General features: G+C 37.1%; 1 protein-coding gene across 2 annotated transcripts in view; it reads left to right on the top strand.

Annotated features, from left to right (window-relative positions):
* Nucleotides 1-22,740, top strand: part of DGKI (diacylglycerol kinase iota) — a 467,928-nt gene that overhangs the window by 309,254 nt on the left and 135,934 nt on the right. For both annotated transcript variants that reach the window (XM_007983056.3, XM_073009376.1), the window contains exon 21: nt 17,426-17,526. In XM_007983056.3, coding sequence (XP_007981247.3) covers nt 17,426-17,526 — 101 coding nt within the window. The remainder of the gene's footprint in view (nt 1-17,425; nt 17,527-22,740) is intronic.

Here is a 22,740-nt window from a genome sequence, read left to right as displayed (position 1 = left end):
TGAATATGACTCAGCATTCCAAAATTGCTTGTGATAAATGAAGGCTTCTTGGTAAGGATGAAAGTAAATTGATTTTTGTTCAAGGAAGAAAGGGAGTTTCATTAAAAGAAAGGGAAATATTTTTGATATATTAAAATATTTTTATGGTTCTGTTTTGGGTTGAGTTTAAGAATTTTATTGTTATAAAACTACCAACACAGAGCAAAGTACCTTTGATCTTCACAACTGAAGAAAACATAAATTAGCCATAGTTGGTTAAATGTTTGCATGCCTCTGGCCAGAGAAGTAAACTAGAAGATCCTTTGAAAAGCTTTCTAAAATTCTATAATTCTATTCTACAACTAGTCACATCAAAACTTTTGGTCTAACATTTGCTTGAGTTTGTATAATATATTATGAAAGATCTCTTTATTCTGTTTACTTTGTCGTGTCCCTTTAATTAGAAAATAAGTCTTGATTTGTGTTATTCAGAACCCTTTTTCCTTTCCTTTCCTCTCTTTATAAACTCTGCCACACCTTAACCCTTTAGGGAAGTGGAAATTTACATGCATGCCTTTGTAAACTATAAGGCTTACCTCTAAAGCAGCTGAGATGATCCATCAGATATGGTTTGCCTCAATGAATTAAGCTGCTGGTGGCTAATACACAACCTTCCTGAGAGTCTGAGAATGAATCGCACTCATGGGCAAGTGGAGCCTCCAGAAATGTGCTTCATGTCTGGGGCAGAAATCTGTCTAGATTCTGATTCATGGATTATAATTTTTGAGTCATAGCTCCTGGACCCAAAAACCAATTTTGAGGGTATCAAAGCAGCCTAAGTACTTCAACTTGTGTGATTAGGTTTGTCGGTCATGCCTTTGTTGTTATTATTGTATCCCTAGGTGATTATCTCTGAATTGTAGGATTATCGATAATTTTTTTTTGATTTCTGTATTTTCTGATGGATTTCAATGAATGGGAGTATTTCTAAAAAGGGATGAAAAAGCAAAACACTTCATATTTTTGAAAGAACAGGAGAGAACTGCTACATTCATAGAATTGAAAGGCATGCCATTTGCTGAATCTTAAGGTCAGATAGTGAAGTGTAAGAGTTAGCCTCAGGCTACCTGGAAAGCAAAGATATTTGCTCTCTAAACTTCTGAGCAAAGGAAGATGCTGAACTTTGCCCATCATCACTTCTTCCTTCCTCTCTCCCCCTTGGCTCCTGAATTTCTTGGGTAATCTTACTAATAATTTCACTTCAGACTGTGCACAGTTTCTTGACTTTCAGTCATACCATCATGTCATCCCTTCTTTCCTCTTGTTATGCCACTCTTCTCTACTAGTTCCATAAAACAGACATCTGCAATGGATAATTCCAAAGAAAAGAAATTAATGGTTACTTGGACTTCAGCTCATGCCAGTTTCCACACTTTATCTCTCAGTTTCCATGAGAGCCCAGACTGCAACTTTAAAATTTTTTTTTTGAAATTTTTAAATGAATTTCTCCCATGAGTTTCCTCACTCTACCTGGTCTTCCATTGCACTCTGAGGGGTCTAGTGACACAAAGAAAAGGGGCAGTGGAAGCAGTCCATGGGTCTGTAGCCGGAGTGTCTTCCTCCTTATTCTGCAACCCCTCTTTCCTTATGGTAACATCCTTCTGATTTGAGTATCTGGGGGAACCCTGCATTTGTCTGTGTAACATAGGCCACGTATTAACCTTTTGCATTTCAGTTTTTCAGATATTAAAAAAACTGCAGTTGGTTCTTGGAATTCCTATCAGCTTTGAAGTTCTGTTATGGTAGAATTCAAAGCATGACCTTAGGGTCATAAGAAAATCTGTCCCCAGAAATCCTGTAACATGAAGTGGATGAGACTTGCTATGGGACAAGACGGGGTTGTCCTTTGTTCTGAGTACTGGGCAGGGGGGCCAGGCCCTGTTCTGCCTTGGTAAGCATAATTCATGTCTCACCTTTCTGTCAGCAAGAACCAAAGTGGATTTTTACATTTAGCTAGAGACGTAATATGTACCTAAGCACCTTGCTCTGTGATCAAATTTAACACCCTACTAACTTCTAAGGTCACAATTGCTAGTCTCATTCCCTACATGAGAAGACAGAGAACAAGAAATGGTAGGAAACTTGCTTATGATTACATGCTATAAATTGATAAAGTTGACATCATAGCATTTAAGGCATTGACCTCTGCTGCCAGTATCACTTCTGGTCAATTTCTTGTGTGTGTGTATATGTTTGTATATTTATCTATATTATTTATATATTTTAATCCAATCATATTATATACACTTTCAAAGGAAACTTGGTATGAATAATAATAATTCAATTCTGAGTGTTGCAGATGTGTGAATCTTTGGTGTCATAGGTTTATAGTTCAAGTGTTATTATAAAATTTCAGAATGACAAATTCCAGTTAAAAATAGCACCGCTAAATAATTTGAAGTATTTTAGAATCGTAAGGAGTGGTGTTTGAACTGACAAACAGGCTTATCAAGAAACGTCATGCTGACATCCACAGTGGAGGAATTATTCCTGAGTTCTTATATTAGTAACAGTCAACCCAGAGCTTGGCAATCAGTCCACTTATGTAAAGACGCGATACACTTAGGGCCCCCTCCACATTTAACATTCTATCTTGTTGCTTTCAAATTTATTTTTAGAGATGAATTATTCATGTCCTCATAGGTGTAGAAATAGTCTTACCACTCAGCACTTTTCATATAGTAAAACGTTACTTCAGAAGTGCAGCGGATATTTACTGCAGGTTTTGTTGCTTGAGTGTGCAGGGAATAAGGGAGCTCTTGCAGAGAAGTCAGACTTGGGGGTAAAGGCGAGAGTTTACAGGAAGGGTTGGGTATAGTACATGTGCCAGGTATGTTTGGCAGGGAAAAGGAGGGGGAAACATTTATGAAATTTTTAAAAAATAAAAATAGATTTCAAAAATAGAAATCTGACTTTAGAGATATAATTAGTCCAACAAATACAACACTTGTTTTTTAGATTTTTTCTATGTTTTTAATAGATAAGTGAAAATTAAGGTCTGAAGAGCCAGGGCAGGGACAGCAAACTGGCAGAGATTCTCAGGCCAGATTGGAATTATTGAAAATTAAAAATTAGATTTCTCTCATTCTTCCATTATTTATCTTTTTATAAACACTAGTTGTAGGGTTAGAACAAAATGAGTTAGTTCTTTTAGTGCAACTTTTTAGTAGATATCTGTATGAGTTTGCTAGGATTGCCATAACAAAGTACCACAGAGTAAGTGGCTAAAACAACAGAAATTTATTTCCTTACAATTCTGGAGGCTGTAAGTCTGAATGAAGGTGTCAGTAGGGTTGGTTTCTTCTGAAGCCTGTCTCCTTGTCTCGTAGATGCTGTCTTCTCGTGTCTTCATATGATCTTCCCTCTTTATCTGTCTGTGTCCAAATTCCCTCTTTATATAAAGGACACTAGTCATGTTGGATTAGGTTCCACTCTAACAATTTCATTTAAACTTAATTACTTCTTTAAAGACCCTGTTTCCAAATACAGTCACATTCTGAAGTGCTAGGGGTCAGAACTTCCACTTACCAATTTGGGGGACAGATAACTTAGTACATAACAGCATCATACTGGATAAATTTGATTGAATTTTAGTTATATTTCTTTTTGTGTCACCTTCTGAAGACTAAATTTGTATATATTATTTGTATAAAGATTTTACTTATTTAAAATATTTTTTATTAAAGGGTATAAGAAGAGATGAAGAACATTACCCTGTTATTTATAACAGATTTTCCATATTAATTATATAGATACAATAAGGTTTTTGACATCTCTGGACCCAAATTCACTTTCTGTAAAATAAGGTGGTTGAACAATATGTACTTTAAATTTTTGTCCAAATCTGAATTCCTAAAGCATGATTATAATTTAAAAAATATACAGAAATACGTACAGACTATAAACGGGAAGGAAAAGGAATACTTTTGTTAGTCTTTGTGAGTAAAATATTTGTTTAAAAATGGACTCCCCACCCAGAAAACAAAACAAAGCAAAACAAAAGAACTAAATATTTTTAAATTGACCATTATAACTGCAATGTTATTAATGGATTTGTTGCATTCAGGAAGGAAAAAGAGACATTTCGATTTTTACTCCACTGACATTTATCCTCTGACATATCAACAAAGAAACCTAGATGTTTGTTTTGAGCTTTCCAAGAGTGTATTTATTTTGGATTACTTTGCTGAAGTGGCAATGGAGTGCGAGGTGCATTTCATTTGTAGGAAGGCTTCAATTTAATTATACCAATTTGATTGAGTTTTGCTGGTCTGTCATAACACCCTGAAACACTTACATGAAATGAAAAGAAAGTACATTTTAAAAAACATAAAAAGAAAGTATTTGTTGATGCTACATTTAATTAATCCCTAGAACTCATCACATTTTGTGTCAGAAAATGAAATTCTATAAATAATTCACGAAGTTCCATAGTTATAGCCCAGGTATTTGACTGAAATAAAAACACTTTTCATCTTGGGCCATTTTAAAAATTAAGAAAAAAAGATAAATAAAATAAAATGAAAGTACCATTGGAAGAATTACAAATGGAACAAAAAGGCCAAAGCTTTTCAGCCTTATATTAGAAAGACCTATAGTTGTATTTATTTGAAAAAGTAATCACTTAGACCTTACTGCTCTTAAGAAAGGTGGTTTATGTCCTCTAATTGGGATGTGATTGTGTCATTTGACTTGATGTTATTTTGTTGTCCAGGAAAAGTAAAACAAGTATGTTTTCTTGAGTAAAGGGTCTTGTCTTATAAATACATTGGTTTGCTGCCTTTAATAGAGACTTGATTTATTTTAATATGGTAAGTGAAAGGAGAGAAAGAAACGGAACAAGCAAAGGCACTCCAAATTATTTTCACATTCTATCATGATATTATCAATAAAACCATTATTTTTTCTTTTTCATTGTTTTCTTTTTAGTATTTGTGGCATCAAAATATCTAACTAGTTATTTTGTGTTTATTTCTCCTTCATCCAAGTAATTTATTTTATTTATTTACTTTCATTAGTTTTTTTCTGAGAGAGGGTCTCACTCTGTCTAGGCTGAGGTGTAGTGGCACTATTATAGTTGACTGCAACCTTGAACTCCTGGGCTCAAGCGATCCTCCTGCCTCAGCCTCCTGAGGAGCTGGGACAACAGGTGCATGCCACCATGCCTATTTATTTATTTTAAAAAAGTATTTAGAGACAATCTCACTATGTTTTCAAGTTAGCCTCAAACTCCTGAGTTCAAGTGATCCTCCCCAAAATACTGAAATTACAGGTGCCACTGCACCTGGCCCCAATTGACCCATCAGTCCACCCATAAAAGTATATTCTGGAGAACTCTTTTTCTCAACCTTACTGTCAAATTTTGTCAAAGTTATTTTTGCTGGTGAATAGTTGTTATATTGATATAATTATTGTGTCATTGTTGTAAGTTCTGTTCTAGAAATGTCTTTATTCTGTCATTTTAACGAAGACAAGACAAATGTTTCCCAAAAATAAGAGTAGTTTATAAAATCCCTTAGTCATTGGATCTGGAATTAGAGAAGGGTAATGAAAGGTTTCCTCCCAGTTGGCTAAACGGGTCAAATTGGAAAGGAGGGAGGGTCAGGTTTAGAGGACTCTCAATTCTTCCTTCTTGGATTTCTGACAAGAAAATTTGGGCTAGTGGGAACACATCACAGCTGTAGATTGATGAATAGAATTATGGGGCCATCTATGTCTCTCTCCAGAGCCAAATGTAGCTCCCCACTGAGGATTCAGGACCTTGGCAAGCAATTGTCAACCTGACCAGGTAAAATATTAATTACCTACTAATGAAGAAAAATAAAAACAATTCTGCAATGATTTTTTCTCTGATACTCAGATTTTAGGAAAGTATATACATTCATTCATGAAATGTTTTATGGGAAAGGCTAAAACCATTTAAGAAAATGCCTTTTATGCAGTGCCGCTTATTGTCAGGCCAATCCTTACTTTTTATTTCCCTTATAAAAACAAAACATGGTGTCTTCCCTTGACTGAGCCTGTTTCCTGGAAATGCAGATCTACTACCACAATCTGCAGAGTAGCTTTTCAGTAGTAATGTGTTCTGTAGCTCATATGTACCATTCTTTCTATACATAATTGGGTTATATGATTTCCCTATTTTAAGATAGCAAAATCTATTTTTGCTTCATTGCTTCATGAATTTTGACTACTTATTTTTTGGATATTTTTATTTATAAAAATTCAGAATCTTTGATTTTTTTCTATTGGTTTGTAGATGAAATGTATTCAATGTTTAAAGATTATGCATAGTCTATTTTGGTTAAAATACTGTTTTAAAGTTACACATAGACACTCAAATACCACCACTTAATTCATTAAAGCGTTTAGAGTTACTAGAAGGTTAGCGACTATACCAGTAGTTAGAAGCCTAGTTTCAGTGTTCTTCATGGTAGGTATGCAAGACCACAAGTGTTTTCTTCTATAAAATGACGTTTTAAAAATACACAAATCATAACACCTCATCCACACCGTATTCTAGCAATGAAAGTGAATCGGTTACAAATAAGAACAGGAAAATATAACAGTTTGTGATTGCAAATCCCGGGGAAGATTTTTAGCATTTTAAATAACAATTAAGTTTCAGAGATCCCTCCGATTTATAAAAACTGAAAGCTGAAGCAGAAAATATCTATCTTCCTGAGCACATGAGATCTAAATCCATTTTGATGGCTTAGGAGTAACATTGTCCTCTTATGTCTCATTGGTTCAAGCCCAACTGCTCCTTGCTCCGCTAAGTATAGTGATGAATAATCCTCCCTCCAATCGGCAGTAAAAGAAATCTCCATGCTGTGAGAATTCCATCTGGTACCACTGATTGCAGGCTATGGTATTAAAAGTAACTCATGTTAGTGTTTTGTGATAGAATCTTTAATCATTTTTAATAACCAGGAAACCTTCATTACATGGATTTACTTCTTAAAGTGGAAATGATTTTGGCCTGATGTGATGAAAGACAGCTTGAGTTTTTACTTGTTCCCATTCCAACTGTTCTTGATTTTTCTTCATCTCAACAGTTGGAATTTGCAGAATTCTCCTATGAGAATGCATGTTATCTGTATGTCTAATTTCCATTTGTTTCTATTTCTTGTGGTACTTACTTCTCGTTTGTCTTTTATTAGGATATTTGTCCATCTTTTACATTCCTTAAGCATGAAAGAATGTAAAAAGAGTGTATGTGGGAACTTAAAGTCTAGAACTCTTACCTTAAAAGACTTTTTTTAAGGTTGTCATCTCTAATTGCCAGTTCATCAAATATCAGGGCAGAAGATGCCATCTTCATGAGACTTAAATTTGCAATAATATCTGATAATGAGTAGAAATTCTTCTCTTTTGTATTAAGCAGGGGCAAGCCAGAGGCTCAACTTGATACCGGAAGGTGGTACAGCAATACTGTAATGCATAATCAGTGATATTATTTCTTGTTTGTTGGTTTTAGTTATGGGAGTGGGTTTTTCCTTTGAACCAAATTCTTTTGAGTGGTCCCCATTGTGGCCAATGATTCTGGCCTAATCACACATGATTAGGTGTGATGAAGAATGTAGTCAGTTGTCAGGAAAAAGAATTTTTCTCATTGCAAATTTAGGAAGTCCATATGAGGATCAGTAATTTAACACATATTGAAAGCCTCATAATAAACATATGTTGTGGGAGATTTAAAGATGAATATAGTTGGGCATCCTGTCCTTGAAGAGTTCATGATTTAATGGGGAGAGCAAAATCATCGTATCATGATTACATTTATGTTTTAAACAGTGTGCAGTGTGAAGAAATTTTTGGATGCAGGGGGCCAATTAGTCTAGGTGCAAGATGATAGTAGCTTGGTCTAAAGGGGTTTTAGTGGAAGAAGCAAAGAAGCGTATGTATTTGAAAGATTTAGAGGAGGATAAATTGCAGCAGAAAGAAGGAGCTTCTGGAAACTTAGTTGCAAAACCAGAAGAGAGTTTTGAACTGAATTCCAAAAGTAAAGAGCTTCAGGAAGCAGGGAGTTAACCACAGTGGGGAATGCTACTGAAAAGGAAAGTCAGGTGAATTTAATATGCATGAGTAAAGGAAAAGGAGAAAGTAACAATATTGTATAGTCTTATGGAGAGGGAACTTTGAGATTCTGGGGCAATGAATTGTTCAGTGGCTTAAAAATAAATCTGTGACTCTGGTAATAAAAAGTTATAACATGGCCTGGTACAGTGGCTCACACCTGTAATCCCAGCACTTTGGGAGGCTGAGGTGGGTGGATCACCCGAGGAGGTCAGGAGTTTGAGACCAGCCTGACCAACATGGTGAAACCCCATCTCTACTAAAAATACAGAATTAACCGGGTGTAGTGGCACACTCATGTAGTCCCAGCTACTCAGGAGGCTGAGGCAGGAGAATCGCTTGAACCCAGGAGGCGGAGGTTGCAGTGAGCCGAGATTGTGCCATTGCACTCCAGCCTGGGTGGGCGACAAGAGGAAAAAGTCATAACACATGTATGTAGGGATGGCTCCACATAAAATTCCAGAATTGGATTAACAAGCCAGTAACAGTGATGACGTTCACTGCCACAAAAGGAAACAGGTGGCCAGAAGAATTTGAAATATCATTTAAGGTTGTTAGTCTGTTTATTTTCCTCTAAAACAAAAATGGTGAAACTCTATACTTGTTAACCTGCCCTGCAGTGCCACTGAGGGAAGCCACTGCTTGCTTTGTCTCCAACTTTGCTTCCCTTTAAATACCATGAACACAACACTGAACAGAAAACACACTGTAGAATAACCATGTGGTAATTTAGTTATGGGAGTGAGTTTTTCCTTTGAGCAAAATTCTTTTGAGTGGTCCCCGTTCTGGCCAATGATTCTGACCTAATCACACATGAAAAATCTATCCTCAAAAGCATAGTTTTTATTTTTTTTTCATTTTATAAAGTTTTGTAAGTCTGTGGAGTACAAGTGTAATTTTGTTGCATGCGTAGATTACATACTGGTGAATCAGGCCTTTTAGGGTATCTATCACCAAAATAGCATATGTTTTACCCATTAAGTAATTTCTCATCATTCAAGCCCCCCCAAGCATAGAAATTTATTACAAATTTCCATGGATGCTTTAAAATTTTAATTACAATGTGACTTTGAAGATCTCCAAAACATTTAAAAAATAATTTCTGTTTCAGCCAATGTCATAAAAATTTATTGACATTTGATGCTTATAGTCTGTTTGCAATATTTTAACCATCAAGGCAGCAAATATTTCTTTGATTTGCATCTAGCTTTGGTGGTTAACATTTGCACTCTTTTGACATTAGTCTGTGTGACTGATTATTTTTGTAACTTAAAAGCCAATTCCCTAAAAATAGTGGTAGATAGGCTAATAAACACAGACTATGGAGAGGAAGATTTAGACTGTAGGAAGAATTTGCAAATGCTTAAGTTAGCCTGAACAAAGACTAAGCCACTTCCATTAGCATCTTACTGCTGGATGAGGATCAAGCAGAGACTTAGAATAGCCATTTGAAGATGCAGTCTTAGGGGCGTGTAGAATCAGATGGAATAGCAAATATAGAATTAGATGAGACTGAAGATTGCTTTTGACTCTATAATACTTCCATGATCTTATAAGAAGGACTGGAAGAATAGCTGCCTCAAAGAATTTGCAAGCTGTAACATATCCTATTACCTCCTCACAAATGGATGTCTTAGAGACTGAGAACTTACTCAACTTCCATCAAGAAAGAATTAATAACCTCTGAAGGTACTTTCTCCAGGAAAACATGTTGGGCAGTGGGAGTGCATGACTGATTGCTGCTAATGTGATTTTGGTTTATGCTTGGTTTAAGAATCAAAAACTTCTGTACAATTTATTTCAGATTTCCGAGGCATTGTTTCCTACTCCAGGCAGAGGACAACTGAATTATTAAGATTCTGTCTGAACTTGGCAGGTGTCAGAAATTCATTTTAAATCTCTGTTCAGAAGCCTTGATTCAATTTAGTTTTATTGTTCAATGTAAAGAGGACTTCTTGGATACATTTTTGGAAAGGTTATTGTCAGTGATACTTCAAATATGTACCGGGATATGTTTCAGCATTTTAGCAGCAAGTTGCCAAAGGAAGCCACTGAGTAAAAATAATATTTAAATAAGGCTCAGCTTCAAGGATATGGAGAAAAGGGGACCCTCTTACACTGTTGGTAGGAATGTAAGTTAGTACAACCACTGTAGAGACCAGTTTAGAGGTTCTTCAAAAAACCAAAAATAAAGCTACCATATATTCCAGCAATCCCACTGCTGGGTATATACCCAAAAGAAAGGGAATCAATATATTAAAATCAGTATATTGAAGAGATATCTGCACACTCATGTTTGTTGCAGCACTGTTTGCAATCACTAAGATTTGGAAGCAAGCTAAGTGTCCATCAACAGATGAATGGATAAAGAAAATGTAGTACAGATGCACAATGGAATACTATTTGGTGATAAAAAGAATGAAATCCTGTCATTTGCAATCATTATGTTAAGTGAAATCAGCTAGGCACAAAAAGACAAGCATTGCATGTTACCTATTTGTGGGATCTAAAAATCAAAACAATTAAACTTATGGACATAGAGTATAGAGGGGTGGTTGCCAGAGGCTGGGAAGAGTTGAGGGTGGAGATGGAGATGTTTCATGGGTACAAAAAAAAAAAAAAAAAAATAGAAACAATGAATAGGATCTACTATTTGATAGCACAACGGGGTGGCTGTAGTCAATAACTTAATTGTACGATTTGAAATAACTAAAAAGTGTAATTGGATTGTTTATAACACAAAGGATAAATGCTTGAGGGGATGGATAACTCATTCTCCATGATGTGATTATTATGCATTTCATGCCTGTATCAAAATATCTCATCTACCTCATAAATATATTCACCTACTATGTACCCAGAAAAATTTAAAATAAAAAAATAAGGCCCAACTTGATAGGTGATAGAAGAATGTGATGATAGATGTTTGTGGTTCACTGTTATTTAATTGAAGAACGGGTAGTTCTGAAATGGTTTACTTAATTTTTTGATGGGGACATCTACCTTTGGTAGGTTCTTCTGTCTTTTTATTTGTGTAGATTCTACTAGAGATAAAAAATGGGTGCATAATTCAACATGAATTTATTTCCTGATCCAGAGATCAAAGGGCAGAAATGGACCACCAAAGCAGAGTTATGCCTTTTTCACAAAGGGAGAAACTGTTAGAAAGCAGCTCAGAAATGCTCCAATGCCAAGCTGTGCTATAGCATCAGAACCATGTCTGATGGCAGAGGAATTTGATTTCCTTGCATTCATTTACTCATTTGTTCAAAAACATTTATTGTAAGCAATGTGGACTAGGCATTGTTCTAGGTGCTGGAGATGCCAAGAGGAGGAAGAGATTCATAGTGTGAATTCACAGCCTTTCACACTGTGAATTCATACTATAAATTCATATTTTAATAAAACTATTTATAAAACAAGAGCCAGTTCAAATGAATTCTATTAGATTAGTTAGAAACATACTTCATTATATCTAGATTATGATCAGGTAGAATTGCTTGAAAGAAGTTAAGGTAATTCATTATTACTATTAAATCGGGGCTAAAGGGTGAAAGGCAGACAGAGTTATGCTTTTCTGTCTCATGAAAGAAAAGCAACTCTATATGAGTAGCAAATGCCTGGTGAAATTACAATTATTTATAAAAATCAATGTTTCTACATAGTGAGTGTTACAAGAGGCAAGCCTTACAATGAACTATCTAAGACATGTTAATGAAAACAGGATATTTATAAGGTACAAAATATAGAATGATTATGTAACTTTAAGAATCTTGTCTCAACATGAGTTAATATTTATTTCATAATATCTTTAAAAAGTAAAAAAAAATATTGCAAACATTCACCTTCCCTACTTGCATTATTATCCAAAAGACTGTGGATAGCCGCATTCCACTGAATCTTGTATCCCTACTGATGTTGACAGATGCTCATTAGAGGTTTGCTGTCTACCAAGTGCTAATTAGAGCTGCAACTCTGGCTTCAGCTATGATGTTATTATCTAGAACTGAATAAAAAATATAAGGCTTGTGGAAATTGCAGAAGTGCTAGGGTGATAATAATAGTAACAACAACTATTGTTATTTTTGACCACTTATTATTTGCCAGGAAGGTGCTAACTGCCTTATATATGTCTCATTTAGTGCTCACTACATTCCCATTATCAGTCCCATTTTCAGATCACAAAATGGTTTAAAGAGGGTAACTTTAGCATTCTGACCATTTAGATTGGAACTGAGTTTTTTGACCATACATCTTGCTTCATCCACTTGCTATTATGTCTTAATATTAAAGGATATCACTCCTATATACTTCATGTTTCCAGTGACAGAATGAGTTAATGGAGTTTGTGGTTTGAAAGTGACCCTGGAGAACCAAAACACAGCCCATCCACTTTATCCATAAAGAGATTAGGCCTGGGTCAGAGATTGGATGAGAGGCATCTCTTATCAGTCTGAGAGGAATGGTGTGTACTAAAGAAATTGATCAAAAGGAGGAAGACATTTGAGGGCACTAGGAAGGAATATGACTCTGATGGATTGAAATTCTCCATGGGAACAGTTGAAATATGGCAACATCTACAGGAGAGCAGAGAATAGCAAGATTTAGGTGTAAATTGAATAGCAGTGAGTGTTCAGGGAGTTGTCTTGATGGAAAGTCAGTCCACCTCCCTTCCAAAATCTCAGGGTAAAAGGTGTGTATAACATGGATAAGGGAAGCTGTGGCATGGAGGTTATTGGAAACCCACCCGAGTGATTCAACAAGTACTCTTATTATGGTTCTTGAGAAAGTGTTCATGGGAGACATTTGGGAATTAAGTCCAGAGTCATGAACTTCCACTCTGCATAAGGATCTCAATCACAGTGTTGCAGAGAATTGGGGTAGTGACGTCAACCTGTTGCCTTAGTGAGAAGGCAACAGGTTTAGGCCATTATCCCAATATGAAAGGGAATTCACAGAGTGCTGAATCTCTTCTAGGGAGTTTGAGATGTTCCCTGGAAGCCAGGTTTAGAACCCCTGATCCTGAGCCTAATCAGTATGGCAGTAGCTTGTGGCAGATGTTGGCAGGAAGGCAAATTTATTTTTACCCAGGTTGTTTGTCTCTCCTGTGCTCTACTAACTTCCCAGACAAAATTTAATTTTAGCAAACTAATGGCAGTGCTATTCCACAGACTCCAAAGAACAGCTTTGTCATCCTCTGCCTTCAGTCAGCCATTAATGGGACACTAATATATTTTGACATAAAGGTACAAAATTGAATGACTTGGCTTTCATTTAATCTCTGTGCACTTACCCCCACTCGCCCATGTTCTAGCTGTCTGTTTTCATGTTTTTAGTTGGCCTTTAAAAATACTAGGTGGGAGAGGACCCAGAAGTGTAAAATGTCATGCCCCCAGCCAAGCTAGACAATCTTCCCCCAGAGGAAGCCCAGCACCTTGTCAGATATGTTTAGGGAGGTTCCTTTATGTGCTCTAAACATCTTCCAATATCTGGCAGAAGCAGCAAATGCTATTGATTATTAGGTAGAATCTTATCTAGGAGAACAATTTTCAGAGTAATTATTATAATGATAATAGCTAAAATCTATTGAGCACTGACAATGTGCCAGGCATTTTTCTAAGCATATCACATGTATCAGCTCATTTAATTCTCTTTATATGCCTATGAGGTGGATACTGTTATCATCTCCACTTTACATAGGAGGAAACTGAAGCTCAGAGTTTCCTTATTAACTAGGAACTGGGAGAACTTTACTTGAAATCTAGGCAATCTGACTTGGAGCCTGAGCTCCTCACCAGTTTGCTGTGTTGCCTCCCATACCTGCTGTTTACACCAAGGTTGCAAATGATTCAAGGTTTTCCATTATTGACCCTAGGGTCTAGTACCCTAACATTTGCTGATGAGTCTCAACTAGGACATCTTTTAATAGGAGATTAAAAAAGAAAACAGATACCCTGCCCAGAAGACTGGGTTTAAGTAAGCTGCTGCTAGTGGGAAAGTGGGAAGTGTTGCAAGTCGTTGGGGAAAGATGGGAGCTGAGAGCAAGGGAGCGAATGTGTAGCAAGGTAGATGGGAGAAAGTGTTAAGCGGTGGTTAGAGAGAGTCTCTGTTTTCTTCTGTCTTGCTTAGCTGATCATTCTGGAGATGAACTGAGAACATATGTGAATTCATTTAGGATCTATAAAATTTGACTGAAATAATAGTGTCTGTTTTATGCCATGGTGTGCGCCCTGGAAGTTAGGGTAGAGTAGTGGGCGGCCAGAGGTTCAGGAGACAACAGTGCATGGGTTGGAATCAGAGGGCATAGATGAGAACCTGGGAGGTAGATGCATGTGGACAGGGAGCAGCCACTTTATGGGTTTTGAGAAAGGTGATACACACTGGTAAGCCCCAAATCGGGGAGCTCTAGGAAGCAGGGTCCAGGAACTGGTCAGCAGTCATTCTCCAAATCTCGTTTCCCATTTGCAAGTACTGCTCAAGTGAGGTCTTAGTCCTGATACCTCCAGCTCAGTAGAGAAGACTGAAGCCCACTGCCATTAGATTTACTGTTATCTCAAAAAATTGCTTAGGTAGAGTTCATTCAACATCTGCCTCCACTCAGCTTCTGCTATTGGGGTCTGATAGGCCACTACATTCCATGGTTCCAACTTCCCTCTTATCTGCTATGTGTGCAGGAGAATATTTTCTAGTTACAATCTTTGCAGATCAGTTGAGTGAACCTGGAAATAAAGGGATTATTAGACACTTTTGGTGATAAAAATCTAATGTGAACACTGTGTGGTGTTAATTGCATAAATTTTTTCCTCCCTACTTGCATCTAATTCCTAACACTCTTTGCTATAGGCGTTATTTTTATTCTTGTCCTGCATTATTGTTTGTTTACATATGGACATGCCTTTAAAATGATATTAGTTCCTTAAAAATTATACTTGATATAAAATAATGCCCAGGCTTCACCACACAGAGATAGCAACTTGCAACAGCTTGTTGGACATGTCTCCATGCACTTCTGTTGCATATACAAACTCCTAAAGTCCACAATTGATATGAAGGAGCTTATGCCATATATAATTATTCATGATTTTTTTCACTTCACAGCATGTTGTAGCCATATTTCCCTCTAAATGAATAAAGACCTACACATTCATTTGTACTCTCTGCCCAGTGTTCTCTGGTTTACTTAACCACCCTGCCTGATGATTGTTTATTGGTAAAGAAAGAAATCTGAGCAGCACACAGAGATCATCAGACTCCGCTAATCCAGACTTTATAGCTTTGCTGTCAAATCCATGGGATTCTTGGTATTTATTCATTGACACGAGAGTCTGAACTCCTCAGAGGAGCAGAGAAAGAACATGAAACTGATGAGTGAAGGGTCCAAGACTTTGCATTTAGCACTGCTGCTTAGCAGCTATGTGTCCTTAAAATCACTTCATCTTTCTGAACCTCACTTTCCCTACCTGTAAATGATGTTGTGAGTTTTCATTATATTCAAGGTCTGTTCTGCCAACTGAAGGTCTGTATCTACAAATATACTGTCAAGCTATATCTCCCATCCAACTTAAATGCTTCGGCTTTATTCGTCAATACCTTTTTGATGTCCAGCACGATGGTAATATAAAGTAAATAATAAACACACTTTGAGTGATGGATCAATATAGCTGTTGAATCTGTCTTTTCAAATTTCCCCCAGAAATATCCATCTGTGTAGTTTTATACTGATTTTTTAAGCCAGTGAACCTCAGACATTTTTACCTGTCTACCATCTCTCTTTAGAATTTGTGCACGTATATCTACACTTTTAAATAGCCACAGTTTAAATCTCTCTCTCACTGTGTGTATGTGTGTGTGTGTGAGAGAGAGAGAGAATGTACCATGTGTGAGTGTGCACATATGTATCTATAGTTTGCTATGTATGTGTTATTTTGGGTGAGTAAAGTAGGATTCCATATGGAGGGAGTTACTATACTTTGCACTAAAATGAGGCTTTAGACAAGAGAATGAGATTTTTTTACTCCCTCTTCCAGAGTTTTACTGAAATTAAATGGGTGTGTGTCTGTGTTTCTGTGTATGTGTGTTTGAAGTGGAGAGGGGTGTCCTAATATTGTAGACACAGTACTCCCTCCTTTCATCTATTCTTAACTTTCCTGTTTTCCTTTCTTCCCTCCCTCATTCTCTCCCTTCCTCTCTCCCTCCCTCTTTCTCTCTCTTTTTTATTTCTCTCTGTTTCCTTCTTTCCTTCCTTTTCCTCCTTTACAGGAAAAATTAAAGAATAATGCCATTCTTTCTACTTTAGTCAGTGACTTTAGTCAGTGGTGACTTTTATCACCATTTAATATATAAAAAAAGAGAAACAAGCCTCTGTATGAGAAAATTCTCTCAACCAGTGAAATCCCAGTATAAGGTAGTATTCAAAGACAAGTAGGTATTGTGTTATATTAATATATTGAAGAAATGTATTGATCCATCGTGGTGGTGATGAAAACCAGATTATTTCACTCAACTAATGCCTAAGATTAAACCACTTTCAAAGTATTGCTTAAGAAAATCAAGGAGTCGAGTTATAGACATTTAGGGAGTGAATAGATGTTCAGAAAGTTTGGTACTGCACCATTTTATTGCTTAATATGTGTCTGGAGTCAGTATTCATTGAATTCTTTCAAAATGAGTTACACATTTCATTATCTTCCTAAAGAAAGAACACTGTATATATTTAAACATTTTTCTTCATTTTGGAATGCTCAGAGCCACCATCACAAGCAGTGTTTATTGTATTACGCTTTGACTGAGAGGTGCTGTCAGAGGCTATTGAGCTGTGTAGAGCTACTTCAGTCTCAGCCCTGTGGCTTCTGGACTCTTGGTCTGCTTTTTAAAGATAATTTTTCCATCTCTGAGGGTCAGGCTGCCCCTGACCATGTCTTACTGTGATGTGCATATCTGTCTGTGGGTCTTAAAGCTCCAGTCCACCTCCCACTATTTTAGTTCGCTGAATCTAATTTATTATGTAACAAGCACATGATCTTATTAAATGTTTTAAAACATCAACAGAAAATACGATATAAAAGTGGTCTCCAAAGGCTCCTTCCTCATATTTCCATATTCTTACCTAAATTCCAGCAACTTTTGGTTTCTGGAGAAGTGTTCTCCAGATCACTGTTCAATTCTGATAAGGAACCCACCTTTCCAGTTTGAATGTGAACTCTTACTTCTAAACATGAAGAGATAAGATTGCCCTTAGTCCTTCAGGTGCATGGCTACCAATTCCACTCTCTCATTTGTATCTGATCACTCGGTTCTTGTTTTGCAGTCCCCAGTCTGTCCCAGATCGTCTGAGGATCCGGGTGAACAAAATCAGTTTGCAAGACTATGAAGGATTCCACTATGACAAGGAGAAACTCCGGGAAGCTTGTAAGTTGGATTGATTTCTTGTGATCAGCCTCTCTTCAGCTTCTTGATCCTCCTTGGTTTGATGGGTAGATTCATTTATCCTTGTGCCTGAAAATCATGGTTAGAGAAGTGAAGCGAAACATAGTAACATGTGAGCTCCAAGTGATAATGTATGGGCTACAGGAAAAGGGAACTGGAAGAGGAAAGCAGCCGAATAAAATTCTGCTGTGGATGCCAAGTCAGGAACTCTTGGCTTATTCGCCACTTTAGTCTCAGATTTGCCTAAAATGATGAAAGCAAAAAGTTGGTGATACCAATGGTATAGCACCATCCAGAAAACTCTTGAGACAACACAAATCTCTTCTTGGAGCCTGCGTTAGCAAACACTGCCCTCATTCGTCACATAGGTGTGGCAAAGAGGCACATTCAGCACTTCTAGATATTATGCTATTATATAATGCCAGAGAAGGGCCCACAGGAATGTTGTGATGATAAAGTGATTCATTGATGATGAGATGCCATTATTTTTGAAACCTACACTTGAGTCAACATATGAATTGCTTCTCATCATTTGTATTTTCTGTATGCTTCTTTGAATACATAGCTAATTGTTAGTTCATCTCACTAGTCAATCAGTATGTTTTGGACACTTTTTACTTTCTGGTACATTCTGATCACTGCTTTAAATCTCTGTTTATATAATAATTTATGAGGTAATTGGTTAAAATAAACCAGAAGAAGTTAAGACCATGAGAGTGTTAGATATTAGGGTTCTTGGCTCCTTCCTAAGTGTAGGGGCCAGTAGTCAACTGCAATAAAGTCAAAGAAGATAAGGCAAACTGGTGTCCAAGGGAATAGCTAATGATGCTGATATAAAGAAATGACTTTTATGTAGAACCAAAGACTTATGAACCCAGTCCCCAAATGATCTCTAAGTGTAGACCTCACTACCTGTTTAAAAGATGAAAATAGTTAAAACTGGCAGGACTAATAGTAGGAAAGCCTTCCTGGGATGGTCTTTTCTGAGCTTTGGTTTTTGAGACTGATCTAAAGTAAGCTTTAGTGGATGGAAATTCTGAGGTCCAAGGATAATCCCAGGGTTGGGTACAGGGGTTCTACAATCTGGAGTTGGCATGAGGTGAGGAGCCATATCCCTGGTAGCCTAATCACTGAATCTACTGGAGAATTTGCTGTGAATTTTCTTTCTTAATTCTCTCAGCTGCTTCAGCTTCCTCAATCCTTTACATTGTTTTCCTTAGACATCAATACCTTTTAGTTTCTCCCCAGCCTTCTCACTTCCATACTTTACCCTCATTTCCTTTGATAGGAAAGTCTGAGCTGGAGGAGGAGCAATTCCCCAAACTTCTAGATTTCTTCTTTCTGTAAACAACATATTATATTTTCTAAGATAAATGAGCTTATAAGTGACAGACTAGCATATAATCTAATTTGATCCATAAAGTGATGGATGTATATTTTTGTGATGGGAAGTGTAGCTACAATGTAAGTTAAATTGACTTCTAAAGGTTGCTAATCATAAAGAACAGTGTTTTATGTTCTTTCTTGTTTTAAGCTTCCAAACAAATAGCTAACAGTTCTTAAAAGAAGATAACAGATCTCAAGTAATATTTTGCAACTTACCATCAACTCTGAAGAAATTCAGTTTGGAGTGGGAACACATTTGAAATTTTTAGGTGAAATGAGATTTGAAGCTTATCTGTAGCTTTCAATTATCTGTTTTATCTTTTCTGTGGCATTATCTGTCCACCATTGCTGGAGGTAATTGTGGTTTGAGTTTTTCCAAGAAGATGACATTTTCTGGCAAGTGCTTTACTCAGCATATGTGATAAAATCTCTATGTGAAGAAACTTCTTAAGTCAAATGGGGGAAAGTGATGGCATAAAGGTAAACCAAATAAATTCAACAGTGTCTTTGGGACCCCAAAGAACAAAGAAACCTCAAAAAGGGAATAAAGGAGTTATTCTGAAGATTTAAAAACTCATTCCAATGATTTGGATTTGAAGACAACAATAAAAGAATTAGAAGTAAAAGTGACCAACTCAATCATTCTACTTTTTTTTTGTTTTGTTTTTTGAGATGGAGTCTTGCTCTGTCGCCCAGGCTGGAGTGTAGTGATGCAATCTCGGCTCACTGCAAGCTCCGCCTCCTGGGTTCATGCCATTCTCCTGCCTCAGCCTCCCAGGTAGCTGGGACTACAGGCGCCCACCACCATGCCTGGCTAATTTTTATGTATTTTTAGTAGAGATGGGTTTCACCATGTTAGTCAGGATGGTCTCGATCTCCTGACCTCGTGATCCACCCTTCTTGGGCTCCTAAAGTGCTGGGATTACAGGCGTGAGCCACCGCGCCTGGCAGTGATTCTACTTTTAATATGTGGTGATGGTGCTTTTAACCTGTGGTTTTTCAGGAAAGTTTATCCTTTGAGGTTCTGGATTCACTCCTACTAACCTTTGCTCTTTAGCCTGGTTCCAGCTTGAAACAGAATACAGATTCATGGGAAGGCTGACAGGGCTCAAACTGAGTATAAAGAGAAAAACAAGTTTAAGTCCATCTATGAGGTGCATGCCGAAATAAATGTGATTTCAGAAGCATTAATTAAGTGAAATTTGCACAACACATCTAGATAAAAGGGACTCTAGGAATGTACTCAGATCTGCATCCCAGAACGAAGAGAGTGAGTCCTCTTAGGTCATTCATTTATTGTCATCAAAGTCTGAGCTAGAGCAATAGTATGGCACTGCGTTTGAAGTTAGTTCCGTTTCTTGGTGGTGTACCAAGTGATATTTTCAGGCAAAATGTGGTTCTTCTCCACCATGTTTAGCAGAATCTTGCTCATTGTTCACATTAGATAATAAGCTCACATGTTTGTCATGTAACAAAGCCGATCTTCTGTCCGTAATGCAGGGCTCCCTGATAATATTGGGTGGCAGCCCTTTAAATTGCTTTGCTTATTTTAGCACAGAGAAAGATGACTATACTCTTTCAGATATTTCCCATTCCTCTTCCATTTAGTCCCATCTCACTGGGGGTCAATCCTTCTAAAATAATATCCTGGAAAAATTTAGTCCTTGTCAATCTTTCCCTCAGCTCTTGCTGATAAATTTCAGACTTATGTAAGACACTAAAAGTCTTCCTCACTGCACAGAATTTACCAACCCTCAGATAATAGTTGTGGTTTGCAAGAGGGGACAGTCTATTCAACTTAAGAAGTAGAGCATAAAGAGAAAGTGGCCATATTTTAAAAATTAAAACAAATCTGTAATAATGATATCAGAAAATCACTCTCATAAACAGAAGTATACAAAGTGGGGCCGGGCGCAGTGGCTCGCACCTCTAATCCCAGCACTTTGGGAGGCTGAGGCGGGCGGATCGCAATGTCAGAAGATCGAGACCATCCTGGCTAACACGGTGAAACCCTGTCTCTACTGAAAATACAAAAAATTAGTTGGGCGTGGTGGCGGGCGCCTGTAGTCCCAGCTACTCTCAGAGGCAGGAGAATGGCGTGAACCCGGGGGGCAGAGCTTGCAGTGAGCCGAGGTTGTGCCACTGCACTCCAGCCTAGGTGACAGAGCGAGACTCTGTCTCAAAAAAAAAAAAAAAAAAAAAAAAGAAAAAGAAAAAAAGAAAAGAAGTATACAAGTGGCAAGTGTGTCCTTAATAAAGCTTATAATAATATAATCTAGGCAAAGGATAACCTGTTTTTAAAAATCTGTTATATTTCTAACCCCAGAATAGAATCATTGACATATGATACATTTTTTAAAAATCTGAGATAACTTGATATTCCCCCAAATTTAACTCTATTCCCATGCAGACTGGTTAAACTTCACTCTGGGCACCAGTTTATTCTGCACTTTTAAATTGCCATGATAATTTACACAGATCTAGGATCTAAAACACAAGCAGTAAAAAAGAGCTTGGAGCCAATTGAAAACAGATGTAGTCTGTAAGGATAGGGAATTAACATTTTGTATATCAAATATAGTGTTTGACAATGCTTTCACATACATGATCTCAGTATAGTTCAGTATTATCTGGATGTTTATAACATATCATGCATAATATATCAATAAATTGGTTAACACTAATGATACTAGGATTGTACCCTAACTAGGTATTTAGTTAAGCATTTGCCCTCATGGAATTTCCTTGTTTGGTGATTTAGTAGAAAAGTCAGAAATTTTGGTGTTTGAATCTCAGTTGCAACCTTGACAAAGTCATTTAATTTCTCTGATGATCAGATCCCTCATCTGTAAAATGAAAAGATAATTATAACCCCATTCAGTGCTGAGGGTTAAATGTAATGCTGTATATGGAACCCATGGTGTGAAGTCTGGCACATTACCGTGCTCTCCGAAAATGGTAGCTGTGATGCCTGTGGAGGTTGTTGTTGGAGAGGCCCTGCTGTCACAGTGCTCATCAGTCTGCAGGTCCATAAAGCCAGACTCAACGGAGGTCCTAGAGGCTGACTTCCTCTATGCGGAACTCTTCCTGGCTTGAGGCAGCTCCCCTCAAACTGCACACACCAGCTCCCCCAACCCACTTTACTTTCAAAAATAGAATTGAAAATACTAGTAAATATCACAGAGAGATTATGGGAAGAAAGTGTAACTAAATCATTCAGTTTACTTTTATTGTGTCTACTCGTATAAACATCTGCTGTAATGACAAGATACTTAAATCCATGAAGCATGTAAATACTGAATGCCCATATAGGATCATCTGAACGTTTACCTGCAGATTTCCTTCTGCAAGTCCTAATACATTCTCTGAAGTGTGCCGTCTGTTATCCACCACTGAATTTTTTGAAACAAATTTTTATTTTGGAATAATTTTAGATTTATGAATAAGTTATAAAGGTAATACAGGGCATTCCTGTACTTTCCTCCCCCAGTTTTTCTCATTGTTAAACACTTTACATTACCGTGGTGCATTTGTCAAGGAAACCGATACTGCTACATTACTGTTAACTAAACTTTTGGGATTTCTATCCCAGGATCAAATCCAGGATACCGTATTGCATTGAGTTGTCATAGCTCCCTAGTCTCTTCTGATCTGTAACAATTTCTCAGCTTGCTCTCTCTCTCTTTCTTTCCTTCTTTCACCTTGATGGTCTTGGGGGAATACTACCTTCTGTAGAATATCTTCCAATCTGGCTTTGTCTGTTGTTTTCCTCATAATTAGACTGGATTGATGGGTTTTTGGAGAGAATAC

This window comes from Chlorocebus sabaeus, chromosome 21, assembly GCF_047675955.1.
Source record: "Chlorocebus sabaeus isolate Y175 chromosome 21, mChlSab1.0.hap1, whole genome shotgun sequence".
NCBI lineage: Eukaryota > Metazoa > Chordata > Mammalia > Primates > Cercopithecidae > Chlorocebus > Chlorocebus sabaeus.
This window is presented reverse-complemented; position numbering and strand designations above follow the sequence as displayed.